At 53.9% G+C, this 26,068-nt stretch overlaps 1 protein-coding gene across 4 annotated transcripts in view; it reads left to right on the forward strand.

The window, feature by feature from the left end:
* Window positions 1-3,051: 3,051 nt before the first annotated feature.
* The window catches only part of MEIS3 (Meis homeobox 3), a 33,053-nt gene continuing 10,036 nt past the window's right edge, over window positions 3,052-26,068 (forward strand). The window contains exons 1-7 of one of the 4 annotated variants that reach the window (XM_084612510.1): window positions 3,052-3,322; window positions 5,925-6,127; window positions 14,118-14,265; window positions 14,917-14,967; window positions 15,978-16,028; window positions 20,704-20,853; window positions 25,191-25,302. In XM_084612510.1, coding sequence (XP_084468636.1) covers window positions 3,311-3,322; window positions 5,925-6,127; window positions 14,118-14,265; window positions 14,917-14,967; window positions 15,978-16,028; window positions 20,704-20,853; window positions 25,191-25,302 — 727 coding nt within the window. In that variant the 5' untranslated portion in view covers window positions 3,052-3,310. Of the gene's footprint in view, window positions 3,323-3,598; window positions 3,674-4,573; window positions 4,594-5,924; window positions 6,128-14,117; window positions 14,266-14,916; window positions 14,968-15,977; window positions 16,029-20,703; window positions 20,854-25,190; window positions 25,303-26,068 lie in introns of those variants that run through there. The other 3 variants (XM_084612509.1, XM_084612512.1, XM_084612511.1) reach the window with 3 other exon arrangements.

Here is a 26,068-nt window from a genome sequence, read left to right on the forward strand (position 1 = left end):
CGGTCTGACCTCCTGTATAAGGCCAGCCGGGGACTTCCCTGAATGAATTCCTGTTCACAGCAGAGCAGCTCTTTCAGAAAATCAGCCCATCTTGATTTAAACACCGACGCAGCGGGAGCATCTGCTGCACACATTGGTGGATGGTTGCAATGGTTAATTATGCTCACTGTTAAAAATCTGCCCCTGGTTGCTGGTCTGAATTGGTCCGGCTTCAACTTCAGCCATTGGATTGCATTAGTGCAGCAGTTCTCAAACTGTGGGTCGCGACCCCATTTTAATAGGGGTCGCCAGGGCTGGCTTAGATTTGCTGGGGCCTGGGGCTGAAGCCCCCAGGACTCCGGTTACCAGCCCCCTTCCTGAGGCTAATGTCCAAGTCGCCCCTCACCATCTCTTTGATAAGTTAAACATACCGAGCTCCTGGAGTGTCTCTGGGTAAGGTAGGCTTCCCAATCCTGTAGTCATGTCCTTGGCTCTTCTCTGACCCCTCTCCCATTGATCAATCTCCTTCCCAAGTTGTGGGCACCAGAACCGGATGCAGGATCCCAGCAGCGGTCGCACTTGGACCGAACACAGAGGGAAAATAACCTCTCAAAAGCCCCCCATCTATACATCCCGGGATTGCGTTCGCCAGCGGGCGCCAGGAGTCCACGTTCAGCTGATTCTCCACCAGGACCCCCCAAGCCCATTTCAGTGCATGTGGGTGTGGATTCCGAGGGCTTGCCTTCCGGGGGAAGTTATTCCCGGGGACAGTCAGGTGTGAACGTAAAGTGCTCATGCTGGTTGACAATAAACTCCCCACGTGGCCCTGGAACGGCCATAGCACAGTTGTGATTTCCGAAGAGCTAGCCCCAGTCAGTTTCTCCATGGAGACAAACCCTGAGTTAGGAATCAGTTTGGCTTAAGCTTGGTCAACCCGCATCGGTGTAACTATGGCAGTGAAGGCTGTCCTTTCTCACCACCATCGTGACACCCCCTAATGTAGACGCAGAGTAGGCCAAAGGTGCGGAGGTTGTTTCTCCTAGTGACTATACCTCAGGGGAGAGGGGACCCCAGAGCTGTATTCTATACCCAACTCTGCTCTGGGCCTGATCGATGCCCTGGAGCCAGTCGTCTCCCCTGCTCTGGGCCTCGGTTTCCCCATCTGTAACCTGGGAATAAGGCTCATTGGTAAAGCGCTTTGAGATCTGTGGATGAAAGCAGCGAGGTCCTGGCAGAGCATTACAGCATAGTCCCCTTCCTCCGCTCCACCGCACATGTATCCCGGTGGGACTGTACCCACACGAGGGGAATTTGCCCCTTCACAACTTGAGCAAGGCCTGAAATTTGCTGTAAGGCAGCTGGAAATAACCGTGTCCACGCTGCCCCCAAGGTTTTGGAGACAGTGGAGGGAAAACAGCAGCCCAGCCCCTGAGAAGACAGCAGGACACAGACGTTAATGAACTCAATGGAATTATTAATAATAATAAAAATACAGCAACGTCAGGGCCACTTTCCCCAGCTTCTGGTGGTAACTGCAAACCATTCTGCTCCAGGTGATCTCCAGTTGGAAGGAAAAGCGGGTGTCTCTGTAAATAATACATACAGAATAATCAGAAGGGTGAAGTGTTTAAATCATCTGTAAACTCTTCCCTCCTTCCTCCCCGGATGCTGGCAGTGCGGGGCCTGTTGGCCCAGGACAGCCCTTGAGCTAGGGGTCAGTACAATGCGTCAGACACACAGACTGGGGGGAGGGGGAAGAGGCCCATATAAAGTGGGGGTGAGATGGATTGAAATGTGGGCAGGGGAGGTGACAGCAGATCAGGTGGACTGCAGGACGGGCAAACAGACAGCAGTGGGAGCTAGAATGGGGGGACAGACAGACACCAGTAGGAGCCAGAGCCGGGGGGGGGGGAGGGAGTACAGGGAGGGGACAGACAGACAGACACTCATGGGAGCTGGAGATGGGAGGGGATATAGGGAGGGAAGGGACAGAGACACCAGTGGGAGCCAGAGTTGGGGGGGGGGAATGGGGAGGGAGGGGACAGACAGACACCCGTGGGAACCGGGGGTGGGGGGGGATATGGGGACAGACAGACCAACAGACACCTGTGGGAACTGGGTGGGGGGAGTGGAGGGATACGGGGAGGGAGGGGACAGACAGACAGACACCCGTGGGAGCCAGAGACTGGGGGGATGTGGAGCCAGACAGACACCCGAGGGAGCAGGAGATGGGGGGGAGGGGAGATATGGGGCCAGACAGACACCCGTGGGAGCCGGGGATGGGGCTGGATCGGGGCCCGGCCGGTGCAGCAGCAGGCGGGGAGCGAGAGATCGGCATGTGGGGAGGAGGAAGAAGAGGAGGAAGAAGAGGAGGAGGAGGAAGAGGAGCCGGGCGGGGGGGATCCGCCTCCGAGCCGGCGAGCCAGGCAGGGGTTAAAGAAAAAGCCCCTTCCACTTCCGGATGTGCTCACAGCTCCCGGGGCTGGGCAGACAGAGCATCTTTCTTCCTCCTCCTCCTCCTCCTCCTCCTCCTCCTCGGCGAGCCCCGGCCCCGGGACCGTCCCCCGCTGCCGCAGCCCGGGGAGGAAGCCGAGCGAGCCGGGAGACGGGAACCTGCCACCGAGCCCAGCCCGGCCCCCCCCTCTCCTGTGCGCTGGAGCTTTTTGGGGTGGGGGGGGCCCTGATCTCTTGAAGGGGGTGGGGGCTGTAGAGATCTGTCCCCCCCCACCCCACCCCTCTTCCAGCTTTCCCCCCAGGAGCCCCCCCCGAAATTGGAAGGCAAGAAATCTTCTCTGGGCAGAGGTCTGGGGGAGGGAGGGGTGGGAAGGGGGGGCTCCCCCTGCTTTGGGAAGGGGAAGGAAAGCAGCAGAGTGCTTTGGGAGGGGGTGTTTGCGCCTTCACCCCCCCCATCCCCCCCCTTCCTCAGCCCAGCACCAGGGTGGGTTGTTTTGGTTTTTTTAAAGGATCATCAGTCATTCCGCCTTTGACAGCTCTGAATACTTGACGGGCAGCTGGGGAGAAAGAGAGAGAGAGAAATCGACTGCAACCCCCCCCCCGCTTTCTCCAGGACCCCCCCCCCCATCCACCAATGCGTTCCCTCTTTGCATTAGTTCTCTGGCCAGCACTGAATCAGGGTTAACCAAGCCAGGGAGGAGGAGACCCCCACCCCCGCCAGGAGCCCTGAATTGTTTGCAGCGCTTTGGACCCAGAGCCTGGGGTGGGGGGCGGGGGTGGGGGGGATCCCGGATCCTCGCCCCCCATACGCAGCCCACTTGCGAGCGAGAGCGCGAGGAAGCAGGACCCGGACTTGGACGGAACCGCCGGGCACCCAATGGCACAAAGGGTAGGTCCGAGTCCCCCCCGGGCCGCGGGAGGCGCGTCTCGGCCCGGCCGACGGATGCGTTTGGCGAGGGGCTTTCGGAAGGGGATCTGGGATTTGAAAAGGGGGGGGTGGCTGGGGGGGGTTTGCTCTGAATCGCTACCGCCCCCCCCCCCGCCCCTTCTTCCAACAAGAGAGAGCCCGGGTTGTGTGTGGATGAGCGGGGCGGATGGAGGCAGCCGTGTGTGTCCGTGGGGGGGGGGGAGGGGGGGGGATCATTTCTCGTCCTGGTCTCTCTCCTTCCTCCGCACTTCGCTCGGCACCCGGGTCCCTCTCTTCCCCGCTGCCGGGCTTGCTCTGCAAGTGCCAGATGGGGTGTGTGTGTGTTTTTTTTTCCGGGGTTCGGGGGGGGATGTTTACACTTAACTTTTTCTTTAAAATAAAAGGGGGGGGGTCTCGGAAGGCGCTTTGTGTTGTCTCCCAGCGTTGCTCCGTTTCCTGTCCCGGCTGCTGGCTCCGCTGCCTCCCCTGTCCCGGCCGGGGGGAGCCGGGCGATGAAGGGGTGTGTGTCGACACAATCCGTAGATGGGTTGTGATTCCGCACAGGGCTCCTGCCTCGGCTGTGCTCTCCCCCCCCCCCCCGCGTGTCCTGACTTTCTCCACTCCCGGCGGGGCTGGGAACGCCGCGGTTGCTCGTTTCGGGGCTTTATTAGGTTTCCGTTTAATCGGGGGTCCTTTGTGCTTCGTTTCTGACGTTTTTACAACTTAGTTTCGACTCTGATCTCAGGGGCGGGAGCTGCCCGCCCGCTTGTTAGAAATGTGGCCAGCGGTTCCTGAAAGATTTTCCTCCGATTTTGAAATCACATTTCGATGTCGCTGCGAGCTTTCTCAGGAGCTGACGCAGACATCCTAAAGGGCCCGGCCTCTATCTTATTAGCGACCCTAAAATATCCGCACAGCTGTTAAAATACAAACTAACCCTATCCTGCTAAAAGCGGGGGGTGGGGGGGGGGGTTAATGCCAACGTTAAAAAAAACCCCGAGTCACTTCCTCAAGACTTGGGGGGGAAAGACCAGTCATCATCCAGCCGTATTTTCTACACCCTGCGCGAGTTAAGTTTCCAGGCGTAAGAGAAAAGTTTGTCATTCAAAAGGAGCAAGGGAGACGGGGCTGGGGAAGGCCGGGGCGCTTTGAAAATGCCCTAGAAGATTGGGGAGACAAAGTGGAGTAAAACGAGGCACGAGCCGCATTATTACGCGAGAGCTCCAGGATGGGCTCTGGGAGCGAAAACAGAGGTAAACGACTGGTTTAAAAGGGGCAAATAAAACTCCGATCGGCTTTGCAGAGTACGCAGCATGTCTAGTTAGATTTTAAAAAGAAAGTGACCCCCGTGTTTCCACCAGAGTTTCCCTCCCGCTCGTAAAAATCGAAGCCTTTGGTTGTATAAATATTCCCCCCTCAACTCACTCCAGCGTCAAACAACCTCCAAACGGCGAATGGAGAATTAAAATGGCTTTTGGCTGGACAGGCTTGAGGACTAAAGTCGGCAATATTTAAATAAGAATAGCTGTCACGTTGGAATAATTTCACAGTCCTCCCTCCCCCCCTCCCCTTTAAAAGGTCTGGTTCAGGTAAAAGGTGGAAAGCCTGTTGAATAAATTATTCCTCAGTTCACAGAGTTCAGTGTTTTAAAAAGAGAGATTGAGAGTCTCTTTCTATTGCTAGTTAGAGACCGACATCTAAGGGACGGGCAAATGGAGGATTTAAAAGTTTATTTACAAGGAACCAAGGAGGGAAGATTTTCAAGCAAGACGCTGGGAACTCAGGAGCGCGTTCATATTTTAAACCTCAGATTCCCTCCTCGACAATAGGCTGAAAACGCGTTTTAAAGCAACCCCAGGGGCCAAACAGCGTGGTAAAGGCGACGTTTGCACGAAAATAAGACGATCCATCGCCTCAACGTTAGAAACTTTTTTTAAAGGCGAGAAGGTGGGAGATTGGGGGGCGGGGGGGGGGGGACTTCCCAGCCAGGGCGAGAGGATCAGTTTTCGGATCCGCGACTGGGCTGGGCTGAAACTGACCGCACCGTTTGGTGGCGTGAAAGTGACACGGTTTGCAGCGGCGGGTCGTGAAAGCCGCCGAGGTGCCGGAGTTAAATTAACAAGGTCGCCGGGCAGGAGCTTAATTACCCCGAAAAGAATGTTTAGATGGCAAAGGGGGTCGGTGAAGAGCGGCATTGGTTTTTATTTTAAGCTGGAAATCAAATCAATGCAATTCACCAGCCTTGTGAGGCAGGGTTTCTATTTCTCCGCTTCTCGCCCCCCAATACAGAGCAGATCAACCCCGCTTCTTTACGAAACCAACGCACATGCCTCGGTTTTCGTTAGGGGACGCCTGTCGCGGGCAGAATAACTCGTCCGGGCCCGATTGTGCCTCGGAGGAGGTCTGGGCAAAAATTACTTCTCCAGCTCCCCGGATCTGAGCTTGCCTAGGGATGTTTTGGGTGCAAAAATTCCTCCCCCTCTTCCCCTGTGCCTTCACGGCCCGTGGGCGGGGGGGGAGGGGACTCGGCCGGCGGGCGGCCCCCCTGGCTCACCCCCCCCCTTGTTATCCACCTGCCTTGCAGTACGATGACCTGGTGCATTACCCTGCCATGGATGGAGTCGCTTTGCCAGGCTTCGGGGACCCTCACTCGGGTCGGAGTTTGCAGCACCACCCGCTGAGCCAGAGCTCGCCGTATGGACCGGCCGGGGTAGCCCACCGGGCAGGCATGCCCCCGGGGCTGGGGAATACCGACGCCTTGAAGAGGGAGAAGGATGAGATCTACGGGTAAGGAGCCGGGGCTGGGCTCTGGAAAGGGAGGGGGACTCCCAGAGAGTGGGGGTTCTCCCTAGGATTGGCCCAGGTGTCGGGGGGTTCTTGGGCGAGTGAAAAGCTTCGGAGCTGTTTTATTTGGACTTAGGCGTTGTCTGCTTGGCTACGTTTCGGAGGCTGTCACTTCATTCGGGGCGCTGTCCATCTAATGACCGGGGGACCCCTGGGTCCAGTAGGCTCTGGTCAGTTTCACCACTGGTGGGACCATCTGCATCTCTCCCTTTTATTTCAGGGGGGGGGCGTGTAGGTAATTTGCGGTCGAGATTTCTGAACGTGGATCAGTCTAATTTCTAGCAGGACCGGGGCTGGCTGGCTGTCTAGCCGTTTTCTGTCTGTTTTCTCCCCCATCCAGTTTCGGGGGGATTTGTTTGTTTCTAACCATGTATTTCAAGGAGGAATCTCTCTCCGCCTGTCATCCTGGTAGTTTCCAGGAGAGAGAGAGATTTACCCACCCCAGACAAAACAAAGGGCACTATGAGAGGGAAAGGCCGGGTTGTCATTTTAAAATCGGGCTCCCGAGTGAGGGAGCGGGGCCTGTGGACGAATCCAATAAGAAAGGACGCAAAGTTTGGCTCCAAGGGGAGCAGAGAGAAGTGGCTCGGGGGACCCTGGAGTGGGGGGTGATTCTGAAGGCCCGGGGAGAGGAAGTTTTTCTCGGCTTGGTGTGAGCACTTTGGTGTCCTGGTCTCTCATTGCTCTGCAATTTGGGGCCATCAAAATTATGGACCTTCGGTCAGGTCCCGGCCCCGTCGCATTTTGCGCTCAGGACTAGAAGTGGGGGGTCATTGCTGGAGAAGAGGGGTGCCTTTCCAGGCAGGTGAAAAGGCTGCATCAGAAAGTCCAGAGGTTTTCTACAGGTGAGGCCAGAAATCCAAGACAGGGAAAGACCCAGGGAAGGGAAGGAGGGGACATGAAATACACCTTTATTTAACACAGCCTCCTCCTTGAAACCTAAACCCACCCTGTCCCTTGGGAAGGTGTAAATAAGTGAAAAATGCCGAGGTGTCAGACATGGACCCACTGCATTTATAGGGAGACAAGGGAAAGGTGGAGAGAAAGAGGGAAAGAAAGAGAGAAAACACAGAGGAGAAAGAGGGGACAGAAAGGAGGGGAGAGGGAGGGAAAGAGAGAGGAAATAGAAAGAGGGAAACAGAAGGGGGAAGGGAGAAGAGAGACAGGAAAGAGAAAGGGGGAAAGATAGAAAACAAAAGGAAAAATAGAAGGCAACAGCCCAGGAGGGAAAGAGGGAGAAATAGCTCCCTTCTGGAGAAGGTCAGCAGCCAATGTGGAGGACAGAAAGAGCCGAAAACTGGGAAGAACAGAACCCATCCAGACCCCTTCCCCCCACCCCCAAAGATTTCGCAGTCACTATTGGAGGAATAGGGACCAGGTGCTACAAGGGGCATCAAAGTTTGCCAGCCGCTTTCTTCGAATCCTGGCTTTTCTGGCTCCATGTGAACATTTCTAGGAGCAGGGAATATTTTCCTGCCCCAAGAGGCATAAAATTCCCCCTCCTCTCCCCCCCCACACGTGCGCGCCCCCTTTGCCAGAGTGGGGGCTGCTTTTAATTTGCAACCATTTGTTGTTTTTACTCGTGGGCTCTGTGGAGACTCTCGGCTCGGCTGCTGGGTTGACAGGCCAGCTCTCAAGTTCCAGGAGGGAGAGACACACTGAGGAGATAACATGGCTTATGTTGGCTGCCAATATTTACATAGCATATGCTGTGTGAACTTGTGCAGCGAGCTGGAAATGCACAGTGTGTGTCTCGATGGAGCGGGAGAGAGAGAGAGAGAGGCTGCTCTGGCCTATGTGGATCTATCTGGCTGTGTGTGGGTGTGTATGATATATATGTGTGCGAGTGGGGATATATAAACGATCACAGGAATGTAGGGCCCCGCGCTGAGACGGGACCAAGTAACCCTATCCCAGTGGTTCTCAGGCAGGGGTATGCGTACCTCTGGGGGCGTGCAGAGCTCTTCCCGGGGGTACGCAGAGCTCTTCCCGGGGGTACATCTGCTCGTCTAGAGATTTGCCTGGCTTTACAACAGGATACGTAAAAAGCGCTAGCCAAGTCAGTGCCCACTCAAATTCCATCCAGACAGTGACTTGCCTGTACATGGACACGGAAATGTCCGCGCAATATTGATATTCCGATTGATGTGTTTTACAATTATATCCTACAAATGAGAGAGTCGGCCACTCGTCAGCAACAGTGCGGCGGTGACACTTTTCCATGCTTCTGTCTCATTTCGTCAGCAAGTCGCTTTTAAGTGAGGTGACTCTTGGGGGGGGACGCAAGACAAATCAGACTCCTGAGCGGGGAACAGTTGTCTGGGAAGAGTGAGAGCCCCGGCCCTAGACCGTCCCTGATCAGCGTGTGTATATGGCATACGCATGTGTCCACGAAGTGTGATCAGGGCTGCACCCTGTGCGTCTATGGGACATTTTGTACCCACAGTGCGATAGAATCGATATATTACACACTCGCTGCCTTAGCTGTTATACTGCATGAGCGCTGGGTAAGCTGGAAAGCTTGCAACAGAAGTTGGTCCAGCAAAAGCTATTCCCACCCCGCCCTTGTCTTGCTACTATCCTGGGCCCAACAGGGCTACACGAGTGGAAAGTATTGAACTGCCAACACGGCATGTCTGGGTGGACAACATTTTGGGTATATTCTATATACACAGCTACCAAGTGTATATCTCTAGCTATACATGCGGTGTAAATATGTGCTTTTAAAGGTATCTAGGCACCTAAATACCTTTAAAAATCTGTCCTTAATATGCTGTGTTATACACAATGCCTGTGTGGATCTTTAGCTACACACCGGGTATAGGATGTGTGTATGTGTGTACATGGCTAGCTGTTCATTTGTCGGTTATTCTCTGTGTGTGTGTGTGTGTGCAGTAACATTGTGACGTGTGTAACAATGTGGTACACTGTGTCTATGTACCTATAGAATAGTTTTGTATCTGTGTCTCTCTATATATTTACACAGCGGATGTATGTATGGCATGCTCTGGGTGTATATATATTTATACACACAGTGAGCAAGATCCCTCTCTCACACGTCGTGCACACGAAGTATACTAATCGTACACACACAAAGTATATTAATGTTGCACACTGTATCTGTACGTATAGACTGTTTTGGACAGGCAGGAATTCTCTAGGCCCAAATCCCTGTTCCCTGCTGGCTTGTGTGTTTGTTCAGATGAGTGTAAAGTGAGAGCAAAGCATTGCCCAGTGGTAGCGCTGTACGCCCTCTTTACACGCCCGCTGCACTTGTGGAAATGCCTGCATAAGTAGCCGTTGTCTCTAGTGTGTAAATGATCTGCACACTCTGTGTGTGTTCGCACATCAGTAGTACACTGGGCCTGTATATACACACTTGTGTGCGTCCATGTGTACACACAGTGTACAGGACACTGCCTTGCTATGCACGTCTTTACCGCACATTTCAACGTGTGGGTGGTGGCTGTGTCGAGTGGCAGTTTTAAATTCGAAAATAAACAAAATTTCATAGCATGGGCCCGATCCTCAGGTGGGGGTCGCTGCAGGGAAGTTAATGGCCACTGATCAGTTTGCACCACCTGAGGATCTGGCCGTGGCTGCATAAATCTGGGACGCTATCAGTGAGCGTACATGTCCGCGTACACGCAGAGCGTAGCATAGGGCTGCAGTGTGTATAGTGTGTCTGGAACCATATTTAACGGAGGAGCTGTAATGTGACATCTGGATTGGCAGCTTCCATGCATGTAAACACAACCCAATGTGGGAGTAGGTGTTATACACTGTGCCTGCATTGGATTGACTGAGTGTGAGCAGAACTTTTAGCATGTGTTTTGTGGGGCAGCGTTATATGCTGCTGGGCGGGGGTGTGTGTGGAAACACACAGCGGGGTATAATGCCAACACACACAAACATGTTATAAAAGATATACTCACCCTCAAAATCCGCTTGCATGTCAGTTTTGCGAGCATGTCATGGCGCGTCAATATATGTGTTTGTGTGTTTAAGCACGCCGCGGAGTACAATGCGGATATCCTCACACCCACTGGTTTGACGTTTCTTATGTGAGGCGTGTGCATCAGTCCTATACACTGCAGTGCATCTATACGCACAAACCCCTGTCCGCACAGCTGTATGCCATCTTGCTGTACACAGGATATACTGCTGCAGAGTGCAGACACACCTCCCAAATATTCCCAGGCACGTGAGGTATTTACATATGATATTTGCACACGCAGTATACAGGACTGTCTGGGTAGAAATACTCACCATGTGCACGTTCTCAGTCTCTCGATGCTGTAGAGTGCGGACGCATTCTATATGCATCTGTATCAGGCTGTGTATATATATAATACGTATGTTTCTGTGCATACCTGTGAATTACGAACCTCCCTGTACTACGCAAAGTGCATCCAGAGTATAGAGAGGGAGCGTGTGTAGAATATGTCCATTTTATGTGCTTTGTGTATTTCCTCCCCCCCCTTCATTTTTCTGCTTTCTCTTTTTCTCCTTTCCTTTCTCCTCTAATTTTCTTTCCTTCTTTCCATGTTTTCCCCCTTCCCCTAACCCTCTGGTTCCTACTCCCAGTCTCCTGCTCCCTGCTTTTTACATACATGTCGATTATTAATGTATTGGGCGTATTATGGTGGGTGCCCAGGGACCAATAGAAACGGGGTCCCCTTTGCGCCTGGTGCTGTACGAACACAGAGTAATGGAGAGAGCTCGCCTCTCCCATTCGCAAACCACCCCTTCCCTCCGCCTCCTCTGAGCCCCCCTCTCCCCCTAGGGCTGGACCTTGCTCCCTTAAGAGAATGGTCCCAAGCAAGTGAGTGTTGCCAGCTCAATCCAGTGTCTTCTCTATAGCAGCTCTCTCCCCTCTCTCTGAAGTGGTGCCAATTCTGATCCAGAAAGGCACCACAGTCCAGCTACACTAATGGGCGATGGCCCATCAAGGAAGGAAATCAGGGTGCCTTTGCCTGGTGGCACCGGGCATATCACACAGCTAAGGGGTGTGCGTGTCCGAATGATGCATGCAGGTTAAAATTCTGTCTATGCACGTGTAGTGTGTAAAGAGTGTGTGTGTGTACACACTTTAAATGTCACACTCCATGTGTGTGTGCACATGCACTAGGCATCCCCTAGCCGCGTGCACACACCCTCAGAACATTCCCCCTTGTGCAGGTGGCATTTTCCACACCAAACCGTTTTGTATTTTGTGGTTTCCAACAACTTTCTGTTTCAAAATTTCCTTGATTTTCTTTTTAAGTTCCAAACACTGTTTTAAAACGGTCAGAACAGCTTTTCAATTTTATTTCAACAAAACCTTTGGCTCTAAATGATTCCCTCCCAAACACACTTTTAAAAGCTGCCCAGGGACTGAGACAAATCTGTTCTTCCCCCAGCTCCGTTAATGCACATGTATATTACATACGCTGCGTGTGTTCACAGTAACAGCGCTCTGCCTTGTGTCTGTGTGTAATATTTGTGTACATAGACACACAGTAACGATGACAGGTTTCAGAGCAGCAGCCGGGTTAGTCTGTATCCGCAACAAGAACAGGAGGACTTGGGGCACCCCAGAGACTAACCCATTTACTTGAGCATAAGCTTTCGGGAGCTCACTGCATCGGATGCAAGCCGTGGAAAATACAGGGGGGAGATTTATATACACAGGGAACATGAAACAATGGGTGTTACCCTACACACTGTAAGGAGAGTGACCAGGTAAGGTCAGCTATTCCCAGCAGGACAGCGCAGGGGGGACAGGGGACATTTTGTAGTGATAATCAAGGTGGGCCATTTCCAGCAGTTGACAAGAACATCTGAGGAACAGTGGGGGGGGGGGGGGATAAACATGGGGAAATAGTTTTACTTTGTGTAATGACCCATCCACTCCCACTCTCTATTCAAGCTGAAGTTAATTGTATCCCGTTTGCAAATTAATTCCAATTCAGCAGTCTCTCCTTGGAGTCTGTTTTTGAAGTTTTTTTGTTGAAGAATTGCCACTTTTCGGTCTGTAATCGAGTGACCGAAGAGATTGACGTGTTCTCCGACTGGTTTTGGAATGACATAATTCTTGACGGCTGATTTGTGTCCATAATAATGCTGTCTTGTGTGTTATGCACACTGCGTCTGTACCCACCAGTAACGTCACTCTGTATTATACACCAGTGCCTACAATTCCTACCACAGGGCTACATATGCTGCATACAATAGTCACGTACTATGTATTCACTATATGAATTATATTTAGGCTCCCAAGGATTCAATATTTCATCAGAAAACGGTGATGGCACTGCATGGGCCAACGAAATATTTCCATCGATAAAAACAGAAATTTACAGCTTAGCAAAGTGCAAATGCAGCTTGTGAACTGCTTAGAGTTTCTTTACTTGGGCTATTTTGACATGAGACGGACGGTTTGCCTTTTCATGATTATAAAGCTTTTTGAATCTCAGCGTCGACTGTCGTAAACTAGTGATTGCCGGACGCCCCCCACAATTCCCACAACTGTGACAATTTAAAATAAACAGGAATGGGGGAAAATGCTTAAAAATAAACCTTGAAATTATTAAAAAATAAAAATCTAATTTTGCACAGCCTAATTATATGCCCTGTGTCTGTCTATATCCGTCTCCACACATGGATTGTGGCCCTCTGTTTGCGTATTTGCTCTGTGTGTGTATATACACTAATGCCGTTCCAGTCTGTATAACTGTCCTTGGAAAGCGTGCACTTACGTAACAGTCACCTACAGGGTTAGTATTTATAGCCTTTGTCTGCTCACTTCTGCACAATATGGCGCAGAGATAATCCACTGCACCCCATGGGTATGTGAACAGCAGCGGGCTTGTCTAGAGGCTACTCCGTCTGTGTGATACGCTGTGGGTGCGTCTCCACTTGTGTGTAGATGGCGTATAGCACGTGTGTTGCACATTGTGCATACTTCTGCGTGACAGAGTCTTTTATTCCCCAGCATGCGTCCTACGCTGCGAGCACGGGGATGCTCACCCATGGCCACTGCGCATATTACACCCTGGGTGGGTTCAAGAGACAAGGCCGGGGAGCGAATAGCTTTTATTGGACCAACTTCTGTGGATGAGAGACACGAGCTGTCTTCGGGTCTGGGAAAGGTCCTCCGAGCATCGCAGCGAGGTGGAACAGGTTGGTTAGTGGAAGTAGTTAGCGCTCAAGGTAGAGCGTGGCCCTTTAACACCTCCGCAGTCCTAGGACAACGAGGGGAGGGTAGCTCTGAATATTGCCCAGACCCGAGGAAGAGTTCTGTGTAAGCCGAAAAAGCTCGTCCCTCTCTCCAACTGAAGTTGTTTCACTCCAAGGTATTACCTCCCCCACCTTGTCTCTCTAATATCCTGAGACTGACAGGGCTAGAAATCACACTGCAGACAACGTGCGCATGCGTTATAGAACATAGGCGTGTGCGTATTTTGGTTTATGGACCGCACCGAATGGATCCGTGGGCACGACTGACTACTGCGTGCGTGTTCATATTTGTACAGCGGGGTGCAGGTGGCGTACGAGTATTGCACACTCGTGTGTGTGTGTGTTACACATGGGCTGGGTACACATTTGCACGGCATGGACGCGGTGCGGCGTTTGTGCACGTGCGTGCAAGCCGTTGCAGTGGCCGAGCTGCAATGGTGCAAGCGAGGCAGCCGCGCCAGGAGCCGTCAGGTTATGGGGCCCTACCTATACGGCAGCAGATTTCAGGGGAGGAGGCAGATTTCGGGACCTCTCCTGCCTCCCTCCGTGAGCAGGGGCGGATGCAGCTGGGGGGGCTACCCGGGCTAACGTAGCCTTGCCCCAGGGCCTTCTCTAACCTTGTTCCGGCACTGATCAGCGGGATGTCTGGATTGCATAATGCGTGTGCCTTGCACCCCCCGTGTCCGCCTCTAACCTCGCCTCTGTCTCGCAGGCACCCCTTGTTCCCCTTGCTGGCCCTGGTCTTTGAGAAGTGTGAGCTGGCCACCTGCTCCCCCAGGGATACCTCGGGCTCTTACCCCGGTGGAGACGTCTGCTCCTCCGATTCCTTCAACGAGGACATAGCCGTCTTCGCCAAGCAGGTCAGTGTCTGGAGCCGGCGGGGGGCAAGTCTGCGGGGAGCAAAGCAGGAGAAACCTAAGGCCAGAGGAACGCAGGGGAAGCAGTGCCAACGCTGGGGCCCGACTCGCTCTAGTGTTACCCCCTGGGTAAAATCGACTGATCAGTGGCTCAATTCGGGGAACTACTTGGAAGACCCAGCGCTGAATTAGACTCTGCAAATCAGGCCCAGCTGCTATCTCAATCATTGCCAAAAAAACAAAACAAAACAAAAACCCTTGTGTTGATCCTGCGTTTATAGACATGTCCTGGACAGGCTGAGAGCGTACACGAGGCTGCATCGTGCTTAAAAATGAGAGAGAGAGAGAGAGAGCAATGCTTGCTTGGAAGGACTTTTAAAAAGGAGACAGGGGTGAAATCTGATCTTGCATAGGAGGGGCTGGGCCGCAGCAGGGGTGGGAATATTTTAAAATACATCCACAGGGCAGAGCCTAGAGTGAAATATACGCATGTGGGTATGTCATGGAAGCTCTGGGGAAAGAGAGATTTCTTTTGCTCTCTCTCTTTTTATGTTCTGGGGAAATGAGAAAAACAGACTTTTTTTTAAATCGTGCTAACCTTTTGCCTCTCTGTGTTTTATTTGTGCTGGATTGCCCATGTCTTTCTCTTTCTAGATTAGGACAGAAAAACCTTTATTTTCTTCCAATCCTGAGCTGGATAATTTGGTAAGAAACTTAAAAAAAAAAATCTATAATTCCGTGTACAATGCAAATAATCATTTCTTTTTGTTTTTTAAATGGCGTTTCTGCTGGTCCAGTCGGCTTTGGGTTGTTTTTCTTTCATTTTCCCCTTGGCGGCTACTCATCTTCATTTAAATGTGTCTCCAGTTCTCCAAAGCTATGTCCTGTGAGTGATCCGATTCCACTCAGCCTCTATTCAAGCTTGCATTCCTATTAGGCCTGGGCCTTTGAGCATGTACCTGAGAGACGGAAACATGTACTCAAAGCTGAGTTTAAGTGCTTTCCTCAATAAGGACTTGTACTGGAACTTAGTCAGTGCACCCAAAGTTAAGCACGTCTGTGATGTCTTAGCAGGACCAGAGGCTCAAGATGTTGCATGGGGGGAATTCATCAGTTTCCCACATCTAAGAATACAGGTCCAGATTTTTAAAGGGGCGTTGGTGTTGCCATGCTCCACGTTGCAACAGCCAGGTCGTTTTCAAACGGGACATAGGCTGCTAAATCCATCTTGGAAATGCAACCGAGGTGCTGCAGCCTTTCAAAAGCCAGGCCTTATTCACCACCTCAGCTATTTGAAGCGATGCTGAGTAACAGCAGCTCAGGATGTGGCCCACTGGAGTCACACCAATGGAATCGGCCCTTAGAAAGGCTTTTAAGACCCTCACGAGTAACTGGTTTATTAGGCCTTGTTCTCTGTCGTTTTGGACGTTTACACTGGAGCCCAATGAGTCTCACTCACATCACACTGGAGTGTGCTGGTCTAAATGCCTGTGCCCCGAGCCGCGGAGAATCAGACTTGTTAAGTTTCACATGAAGGGAGACATGTGGAAAGTTAAAGGCTCCATCCAAGTGAATATTTGGGTATAATCTGGCCACCAAATGAAATAAACCATGAGTTTGGTTTATGCTTCGGCCCCTTGATGCCGCTCCGGCCCCTTATAGGAGATGCAGATACGGCTGCCTCAAACGGATTTCCCTTTGTGTTCTTGTTACAGATGATTCAGTCAATCCAGGTGCTGCGATTCCATCTCTTGGAATTAGAAAAGGTAAATCGACACTCCCTTCCCCCTCACCAGCGCGGGTTTGGAGCGTCATTATTGTTAAACGGTTTTATTACAAAGCAAGAAGAAACCCTCTAAAAGGAGCCCTTGTAGGCCACACCCTCAGCTGATCCAAATGGGCCCAGCTCCATTGGTTTCAAATAGAGCAGTACTGATTTGCACCAGCTAGAGATCGGTCCCCTTGATTTTAAGGGAGTTCTGCCAGTTTACACCAGTGGGGAATTGAGCCCATTGACCTCAATAGAGCCACACTGTTTTACACGGGGGGGGCTGGCCCCAATCTATACTCAGGCCATATTTTTTTCTCCCAACTGAAGCCATTGCAAACATCACAAGGAACATTTAGTTAAATACGGTGCAACTTATTTGTGCCTGTTTGCAGCTGCTTTGATGATGGATCTGAGGTTTCACGTGACGACAGCAGAAATGAACCTCCAACCAAATAATTTGAGCGAGGAGAAAGTCCTGCGAAAGCCAAAACCTGTCTAATTTATGTTTTCAAAACGAAGCCGGGCCGCTTGACGTGGTGAAAGCTGGATGGCCTGTAACTAAGCCCCACGTGCAGCTGTTAAGTGGCCAAATAAAACGGTTTTAAACCCACGTGGGGCTGAATTTCGGCTTTGGGATTATTATCCTGTTTCACTGATGCAATGGCCCTCGAAGGTTTAATTTTTCATACGGCGAGGCGGGGAGAGGGGGGCAGGTTGAGAGTAGAGGCCAGGCATGAGAGAGAAGAGAAAATAAATGAACATGCTTAAAAAAAAAAAAAGAAAAAAAAAAGATATAAATGAAATGTTTTGGCCAAATCTTAAACAAACCGTTTCGACTTGTTCCAAATTTTATTTTTCCCCTGATAAAACTATTCCCCGAATTCGACCCAAATTTACTATTTGCCATCTTTTTTTTTGCCCAGCTCTAAGCAGGGACTGTCATTTTGTTCTGCATTTGTACAGCTCCTGGCACAATGGGGTTCTGATGCATGGTGGAGGCGGGGCAGCGGTGCTCCCTCGGGCTCCTGTAACACACCTAATAGTCATAAAAATCTACAGCACCCACAGCCCGGCACAACGGGGCCCTGATCCCCGACTGGGGACCCTAGCTAGAACTGAGCAAAATTTTGCAGCTGAAAGTTTGTTCTCCAAAAGAAGCAGACTTAAAACATTTCGTGACGGCAGGGCGATTTCCGAGGGTTGTTTAGGTTGGGAAAAAAGAAAATCCGTGTTTTGATTTGACATTTTCAGATGTGAGTTTTGAGCGTTTGGGTTACAACAACATTTCTGTTGGAATTTTCCTTTCCTTTGATTTATTTTTATAGTTTTAAAATATCTAAAATCCAAACAAATTGTTTTGGGTTGGTTTTTTTAAGCTTTTAGATTCGCTAAAAGTTCCAAGAAATTTTGTTTTCAGGTCAACACAAAACTATTAAAGAAACATTGTTTTTTGAACTGCCAGTAAGTCCCCCCCCCCCTCCAAATTGGTTATTGGGAGAGCTGTAGCTGCTAGGCGCTCTGGTACTACAAATAATAAATTACTGATTTACAATAGATGTGCTGCTCTGGTGAATAAGGTGAATCCCATGCATGCGTGTTTGTACGACTGGGGATTTAAACAGGACAGACCCAATCCAGATCCCCTTGAACTCGGCTTTATGCTTTGCAGAATAAGGATAGAATTAAACACCCGCTTGGCAGTAAGCATGGGCTTAAGGGCCTCGCTTACCTTTAGCAACCTAGGTAGACTTTGACTTCAATACCCCTCAGTGGACTGGATCCCTAGCGGGTGCTAATCAGTACAGTCAGTGGCAGAGTTCTCGTAGAAATGGTGATAAAGGGACATGGAATCTCTCCATTTTTTTTTTTTTTTAAAGCAATCAATCTATCTATGGTGCCTATCACCATAGCCTCTGGGCATGTCCCAATCTTCCATGTATTTACCCTCTCTGGGAACACAGAGTGGAGCTGTTATCACAGAGGTGGAACTGAGGCACAGAGAAACTGACAGGTTAGATCCTCCAAGGTGTTTAGGCACCTAAATACCTTGGAAGTGATTTTCCACAAGATCACACAAGGAATCTGTAGGAGAGATGGGAACTAAACCCAGGCCGCCCGAGACCCAGACGAGGGCTCTAACCGCTGAGCCGCCCTCCCTAGGTGTGGCTGCTTTGTAAAATGGACTCTGTTAATTCACGGTAGCTGCAGCTAGTTCTGACAATACTTTAGTCTCCAGTAGCCAAAGCCCTGCGTAGCATGTGTCATTGTTAAAGTAATGAAACCAGGGTGTTCCAGGCCTCCACCGCAGCTCCGTGCTGTTAAAGAGACATGTAGAGGTTTATCTTTTTATGAAAAAAAAAAAAAAAAACAACAAAAACCAGGGGCAGACCTTCCCCTAGTGTCAATCAACGTAGCTCCTTTAAAATCAAGGATAGTGGAGCCAACTGCATAGGGGCTGGAGTCTGAACAAAATACAGATGATGCCTGGAGTTAGACCAAACGCTTTCCAAGTGACCCATCCAGGGGATAAGCAAATGATGCCCCTACGAACGGGCCCATATGGCGGCTGGTTTTGATTTACGGAGAAGCCGGGGGGACATTTCTTGACGCTCTCACAAGCGGAGAGCGGGATAAACTTTGCATTTGGGCGGAACGTCATGCAAGTGAAAGACCAGGATGTCTGAGGCCTAGTCTGCGCTCAGATTTTGCCCCGGTATAAACTCTGCTCCAGAGAGGAGTGGTGTTGTGGGAGGAGACCTACCCAGGTGGGTGGATGACAACTGAATTCTGCTGGCATCACGTCAGAATTTGCCAGTTCTCTTCTCCAGCAGCTTAAGGGCCAGTCTGAATTAGAAATCTTGCCCCGTCAACATCTAATTGCGCCAGTTCCAACCACTAACACACACGCCATTGAAACGGTTTGAAATTGATTTAACGTACTGTGGTAATAATCTGCCACCTCAGGGCTAGAGGGTCAGATTCTGATTTTAGTTAAACTGGAATCAGTCGGGACTCGGAGCCCTGCAAGTCAGTGGAGTTATTCCAAGAGCCGAATTCCGAATCGGCACATGGCTCTGGTGGAATTGACACAGGGAGTGAGATCAGAATCGGGCCCTATGGACTTCACCCATTGAGATGTTAGTGAGCCAGACCCTCCGCCCCTTTCCCTGGTGTAAAGCAGGAGTCAACTGGGCTAGCTTAGCCCAGCCGGCTGTAGAGAGAGCTGTTAACCGTGGTGCAGGAGGTGTGGTTTCAATCGGTGAGCTGGATTCTCCCCAGTCATACCCTGGTGTAAATGGGGAATAATGCCACTGAAGGAGGAATGAGCAAGATCAGCGTCAGGCCCCGCTGATTTGTCAGTCCAGCGTTTGTGCGGGTTGAAATCAAAACGTGACTGGCGAGAGACCTCCAGCACGTGGCGACCAGCCGTGGCTCCGTGGGGGTCCGCGGGCCAGATCCCCGGCTGGCGCGGAGGGGCGGATCTGGCCCGTTCCCCTCCCCAGGCGGCAGGTCTGGTGAATTCCAGGCATGATGCAATCGCGGAGGGGGAGGGATGGGGGGGGTCCCAGAGCCCAGGCCAAGCGGCTTGCCAGGTTAATGAGCTCATTAGAGCCACAATCACCCTCACGGTTTTTAACTCGATAATCCCCTTGTTAATGGAGTAATTAACCCTTTGAGCGCCACAGCGGGCGCCTGCTGGCAGCTGATAAAAGGGGGTTGTGGGCGCGGTGGGGGGGGGCGAAGTGCTTCTGCCAAGGGCAGGGAAGAAAGGGGAAGCCGGGAGCTGGGGCTTTTCAGAGCCAAAGGCCGGGAGAGAGGAAAGGCAGAGGAGGGACCCACAACACCCGCCACAAATACACCAGGAGGGGTCCTGGACTGGGGCAGATGGGGCTCCGGTCTTCTCACTAGGAGGTGTATTATGGTAACACCTAGATACCTCCCACCCCCCCCGCAACCGAGATGGGGTTCCCATTGTGCCCGGCTCTGCAGAGACAGACCGCCCCCCGCTCGAGACGCCCCGCCCCCATCACACCTGCCCGGCCCTGCCCAACCTCTGTCCGTCTCCACTTCCTGTCTCTTCCACCGGAGGCTCTCCAAGGCAGGGATGGTCTTCAGCTCAGTGTTTGTGCAGCCCCTAGCACGCCAGGCTAGACCGGACAGGGCCGAGCACCCGGAGGTCCTGGGGCTACCGTAATACACCTAACCCACACCAAAAAACCCCACAGAAAATAAATAAAAAAAAATCCTCTCCTCCTTCCGGAGTCTAGCTGATCTCGGAGGAGGAGGGCCCAGGAGCAGAGCTAACACAAGGCGGGGGGGATCTTATCCCCCACATTTGTCGCGGTGGGCTTCTCCCCCTTCCTCTGAAGGATCTGGTGGCACCTGTCGCTGTCAGACGCTGGAGATGGCCCCTGACTGCTGATCCCGGCCGGCCGGCCCTCTGTCCCTACGGGACTTGTCTGGATCTTCTCTGCCAGGGCCAACCAGGCTAAAGCATCAAAGAGTCAGGCCCCCCGGGTGGTTCCTCTCAGCTCAGGGCTGGGGAGACGGGATGCCGGGCCAGATGGGCAGGCCTGACTGGGAGAGGCTGGAAAGCACCGAGCCCAACTGGGTTGTAGCCCAGCCACTTGGGCTCGCACCTCTTAACGTTTCTCCTTTCTGGGGAGCAGGTACACGACCTGTGTGACAATTTCTGCCACCGCTACATCACCTGCCTGAAGGGGAAGATGCCCATTGACCTGGTGATCGACGACCGGGACGGGGGCTCCAAATCTGACCTGGAGGACTTCACGGGGTCCTGCGCCAGCCTCTCTGACCAGGTGGGAGTCCAGACACCTGCTTTAGACACGAGGTCTGGGGGGTCCTTCGTCGTGCTGTGCGGATACACTGTGAAAGACGAGCCTTGCTCCAAAGCGCTCCCAGGCTCCAGAGACAAGGGGTGGGAGGACAAACCGAGGCACAGAGCGGGGAAGTTGCCCACGGTGTCACCGCAGAGCTGGGAACATAACCCTGGTGTCCTGCTTCCCAGACCAGCCCTGTACGCGCTAGGCCATGCTGCTAACAGGAGACATGCGACCCCAGAACCTGGCTCCAAGGTTTTGCAAGCGGCTCACCCCGAGCGGCGGGGATGTTTCTCTGGCTGGCGGCAGTGGGCCCGGCTGGCCTCTCGGGGCTCTGCGAGCACTGGATGGGGACTGCAGGTGCTCAGCGCGGCTCTGGCCAATCCTCGCCCCAGCCGAGCACTTGGAGATGCAGCTGCGTCCCGGTGCACGTGCATCCCAAAACAGAGGATGCGGTGGGATCTCCTGGCACTCTGGGGGCGAGTCCGGCCATCCGGTGGGATACAAGGCCTTTTCCCCTCTGGGAGGCTCTGATCCAGGTTAGGAGGGGACTGCCAGGCTCAGAGGCAAGGGAAAGGGGGTCTTTCCTCTCCGGCGCTAATGCGGGCATGTGCAGAGACACGCAGGAACGGCCGTGACATGCCACTCGTGCGCCCACGGATGTGTGCAGCCGTTATAGACCCGGACCGACGCACGCCCCTCAGCTACGAACGTGCACCCCCAGACAGACACGGGGACCCCTCCAGGCAAGCACTTTACATGTCAGCATGTGTGTTAACAGCCAGGGCCATGCACCCTCCCCCCTCCACATGCATGCAACGCACATGGAGGATTGCAGACAGGTAGGGCCTCGCCCCCCCCCCCCCCCCATGAATGCACACTGCTCAGCCTCACACAGCTGCCCCTCCCTGCATGTATGTGACACACCCGCCGGGATTCAGAGTGCTGAAGGCACATGCGGGTGGGACCCTTGTGTTCCCACAGGTGGACTTTTCCCTTGTGCAGAGGAGCAGACTAGCCACCCATTTCCCCAGCCCTGTTTTCCTACCCCGGGGGTCCCCAAGGCGCAGAAAGTCCCCAGGATCTGGACGCATTCCGCCCCAGTTTTAGCAGGGGGAAGCAGGGGGGCTCCATCTCCCAGCTCTTGCCCTTTGCAAAAATCCCGAGGCTGGTGTGAGAACTGGAAAAGATCAGCTGGGGACAAGAGACCCCTTGATCCTTCCCAGTAAGAAATCCGTCCATTGGCAAAGAAAGGGACCATGTGCTGGCAAAGAAGGGGGCAGGTCCCCTGCTGTGCCAGACCCTCTCAGCACCCCCTTTGGCAGCATGAAGGGGCCCAGGAGGGGGTGGGGGACAGCCTCCAGTGCAGGGGGCAGAGCGCACTGCACTGAGGCTGTTTTCTGCTCCCCGGGGCCAGGGGGGCAGAGCGGGCGTCGGGGCAGCCCCGAGGCAGTGCAGCCCAGTGGGCAGAACACTGAGCCGGTGCTCGAGAGACCTGGGTTTGATTCCTCGCTCTGGCCTGCTGGGTGACCCATGGCAAGTTTCTTCCCAGCCTTGTGCCTCAGTTTCCCCCATCTTTGATATCTAGGGATAAAAAGCACACCACAGGCGCTAACTGGTATTCGTTGGGCATTCAGCCGATGCCATCTGCTCAGACTGGAACAGCAGGGGGTGAGGAGCAGCAGCAGCGCTGGGGGGTCAGGATTGAGGGGCAGCGGTAGAGCGGGTGGGGGGAGCCCAGGGCTGGGAGGCTGCAGGTCGGGATTGAGCAGCAGCAGGCTTGCCTGTGAGAATCTAGCCCAGCATCTGTTACCACCAACCTGGTCCTGACCAGCTCCTTTGCGTTCCTGGGGGCCTGGCTCACCCCCAAAGCGACCACCCGCTCGAAATCTCCTCCCACCCTCACGCAGCTTCCTCCCACCTTGCTCCCTGGGGGACTTGATGTTGTGACAGGGGCCGTGGGCAGAAGCCACAGCTCAGAGCGGGGAAGGGTGCGCGGGCTGGATCGGGGGGGCGGGGTCCCACATCCGAAGGACGCCAGACTCCCCTGCACCCCTCCCGCTTTGGAAACATTCATGACTGAGCCGTGCTTTGGAAACGGGCTGGTGCTCGCTCCGCCCGCTGCCCCTTGCCAGTCTGCCCCCTGCCCCCCGCCCGCTGCCCTCTGCTCGCCTGCCCCCCCCCCGCTAATGCGGCCGGTGCACTCATTTCCCTGTAGGAACTCTGCTGCATTTCTAATAGGGCCGCAGGCTACTCGCTGTGGCTGGAGGGAGCTAATCCCCAGCCGGGACTTTGTTGTTATAATTAGATGGAGCCCCCCCACCCCCCTGGGGGGTAGATTTGGGGTCAGTTTCAGCATCAAGGCCCTGCATAACCCCCCCCACACACACACAGTCCATCCCTGATTCCAGACCAGGACTTGGGAGCAGCTGGAGGGGAAGCAGCCAAGCCCCCCCCCCCCATTGACCCATCTGTCCTTGGGGTTCGGACAATGACAGACACCGGTGGGTCCGGCCTGTTAGCAGGACCCCTCCTAGGGCAGGGGAAACCTCTCATAATACACACACACACACACCCCCGCACGCCATGCCTTCAGAGACAGACACACCCAACAATCTGTGCACACACAGGGACACAGACGCCGCAAACGCACCCATGATCTTTGGGTCCCCGTGTGTGCCGTGCACAGATCGTGGGTACACGCTGCCAACATACGCTCTCTTTGCATGTACACAGGCACGTGCTGCCAACACGCTTGATCTGGGTGGGTGCACACGCCTGATCTTTGCACACACACGCGCTGCAAACAGCATCGCGGCCGGTAGAGACAACACACACCCACCCTGCAAATGCACACACATGGCAAAACTCCTCTCTTCCTCTGGGGAATATTTGCAGCCTTGTGGATGGCCGAGGAAGGTCTCAGGCTGGAGACGGGAGAATACCCAGCCCTGCTCTTTGGCTTGCAAAGCGGCTGTTTAATGCACAGGCCGGGCCCCAAGACCCCCCCAGAGCAATGAACCAAGTTGTCGGCGTTTGTGGTGAAGCGAGACCCCAACGACTCTGAGAGCAGCAGAGCGGGGAAAGAGCGGGGTCTAGTGGTTAGAGCAGGGGGACTGGGAGCCAGGACTCCTGGGTTCTATCCCCAGCTCTGGAAGGGGAGCGGGGTCTAGTGATTAGAGCGGGGGGGGGGGGGCTGGGAGCCAAGACTCCTGGGTTCTCACCTCGTCTTGGGGAGGGGAGCAGGGTCTAGTGGGTAGAGCAGGAGGCAGGACTCCTGGGTTCTATCCCCAGCTCTGTTAGGGGGAGTGTGGAGTCACTCTGAAGTGACACCAGTTTAAAGGAGGCCAGCGCTGGTAGGAGCAGCAGGAATTTCACTCCACGCGGCCCTGGTGCTTTGGTTACAGTCACGGCTGCAGTCTCGACCTCCTGGGCCTTTAACCAGGGACCTTTGATCCACTCCCTCCCCTACTCCCACGGGGGGCGCGTGTCAGGTTCCTCCCTGCAGCCCGTCCCTCCTTAACCCTTTTAACCGCCAGGCTCCCACCGAGGGGCCTGGGATCAGCTAGCCGGGGTTAACGAGGTGGGGCACATATGGGGAGGGGGTTAGATGGGCCGAGGGCAAAAGGGATGGCGGTGGGGGAGGGGGATGCAACCTGAGCTGTGCCATTCCTCCTGGGGGCAAAGCCGGTGCCCCTTAAACTCTGCCCTGCAGCCTGGGGGTTCACAGCGATCCTAGGTGTGCAAATCCCGCTCTCCCCCCGGCCCCGTTGTTGTGGGTCTGGTCTTGTTAGAGGGTCTTTTAGTGTTGATAACATGGGAGCAACTAGAGACACCAACTGAGATCAGGCCCCCCCAACTGAGATCTGGGGTCTCTGTCACTGCACAGACCCCCCCTCACTGACATTCAGGGTCCCCATCACAGTGGGTACTTCACAGAACCCCCCAGACTGAGACCCGGGGTCCCCATGACACTGGGCGCTGCACAGACTCCCCCCTCCGCCCCAGATCTGGGGCCCCCATTGTGCCAGGCACTGCACAGACCTCACAACCCAGATGGGGGCCCCTCATTGTGCTGGGGGGGCCCAGACTCCCTCGGCCGAGATCCAAGGCCCCTCCACCCCGGCTCGGGGACCCCTGCCACGCCAGGCATGGCCCCAGGCAGTGCACGCAAGGCACTGGGCTGAGACGGGCGTAGCAGGAGTAACCGTGGATTAGCCCGGGCATTACAGGGGGAACAATGGGGTCACGCTGGCCCTGGCTTCAGCTCCACTACCCGGCGCTCACCCTCTCAGCGCTGCCCTCTCTGTGTTTAGAATAACTCCTGGATCCGAGACCATGACGAGACGGGGTCCACGCACTCGGGAACACCGGGGCCCTCCAGCGGGGGCATCGCCTCGCAGAGCGGGGACAACTCCAGCGAGCCAGGTAAGGTGGGACACCCCCCCATCCCGGCTCCCTCCCCCGCCCCAGCCCAGCCTGTGGGGCAAAGCCCAGACTGGGGACGGGAGAGAGAAATCTCCTGGCTGGGAGAAAAAAGCTTCTTTACATGCTGAGAAGTACTTGACAGGTGCCATCCAGCCCTGGGATGCAACCGCCTCTGGGGTGGAGCAGGGCCACTGTTTTTTTCAGCGATCCCTCTCCCAGCCCTGGGATGCAACCGCCTCTGGGGTGCAGCAGGCCAGATGATTAACAGCCACAGTGGTGCAGAATAGTTTGGGACAGCAAAGCGAAGGAGGATCCCAACTCCCAATGAAATGACACGGGGGGGGGGGCGGTAGAACAGAATCCCTGTAGCTGGAGTTTGATTTGGAGGAGAAATTTGACCCTAGCAAGTGTCACTGATCAGCAGCCCCCCCGGTACCACACAGTCCCAGCAGCGTTGGCCCGAGCCCAAGCCCCAGGAGGGCGTCTCCCCAGCAACCAGTCACAGGCCTGTGCGACTATCTAGACACACGCGTGTTGCACGAGAGCCTGCCCGTCGGGAAACAGCCTCACCTGGGTGCCCCCTCGAGGTGGAGCCTCAGTTTCCCAGCTGCTCTTCCCCGGCTCCAGCCAGCCTCTGACACTGACTAGCCCTGCAGTGAGGTCTCGCCCCGTTCCAGGACACCCCAAGTCCAAACCAAGGCAGGGAGCTTCCTAGTCTTCCAGGAGATCCACTAGGCCAGAGCTGCCTCCCTCGCTCCCTGCCAAG

Source organism: Lepidochelys olivacea (assembly GCF_965140295.1).
Source record: "Lepidochelys olivacea isolate rLepOli2 genome assembly, chromosome: 23".
Classification (NCBI taxonomy): Eukaryota; Metazoa; Chordata; order Testudines; family Cheloniidae; genus Lepidochelys; species Lepidochelys olivacea.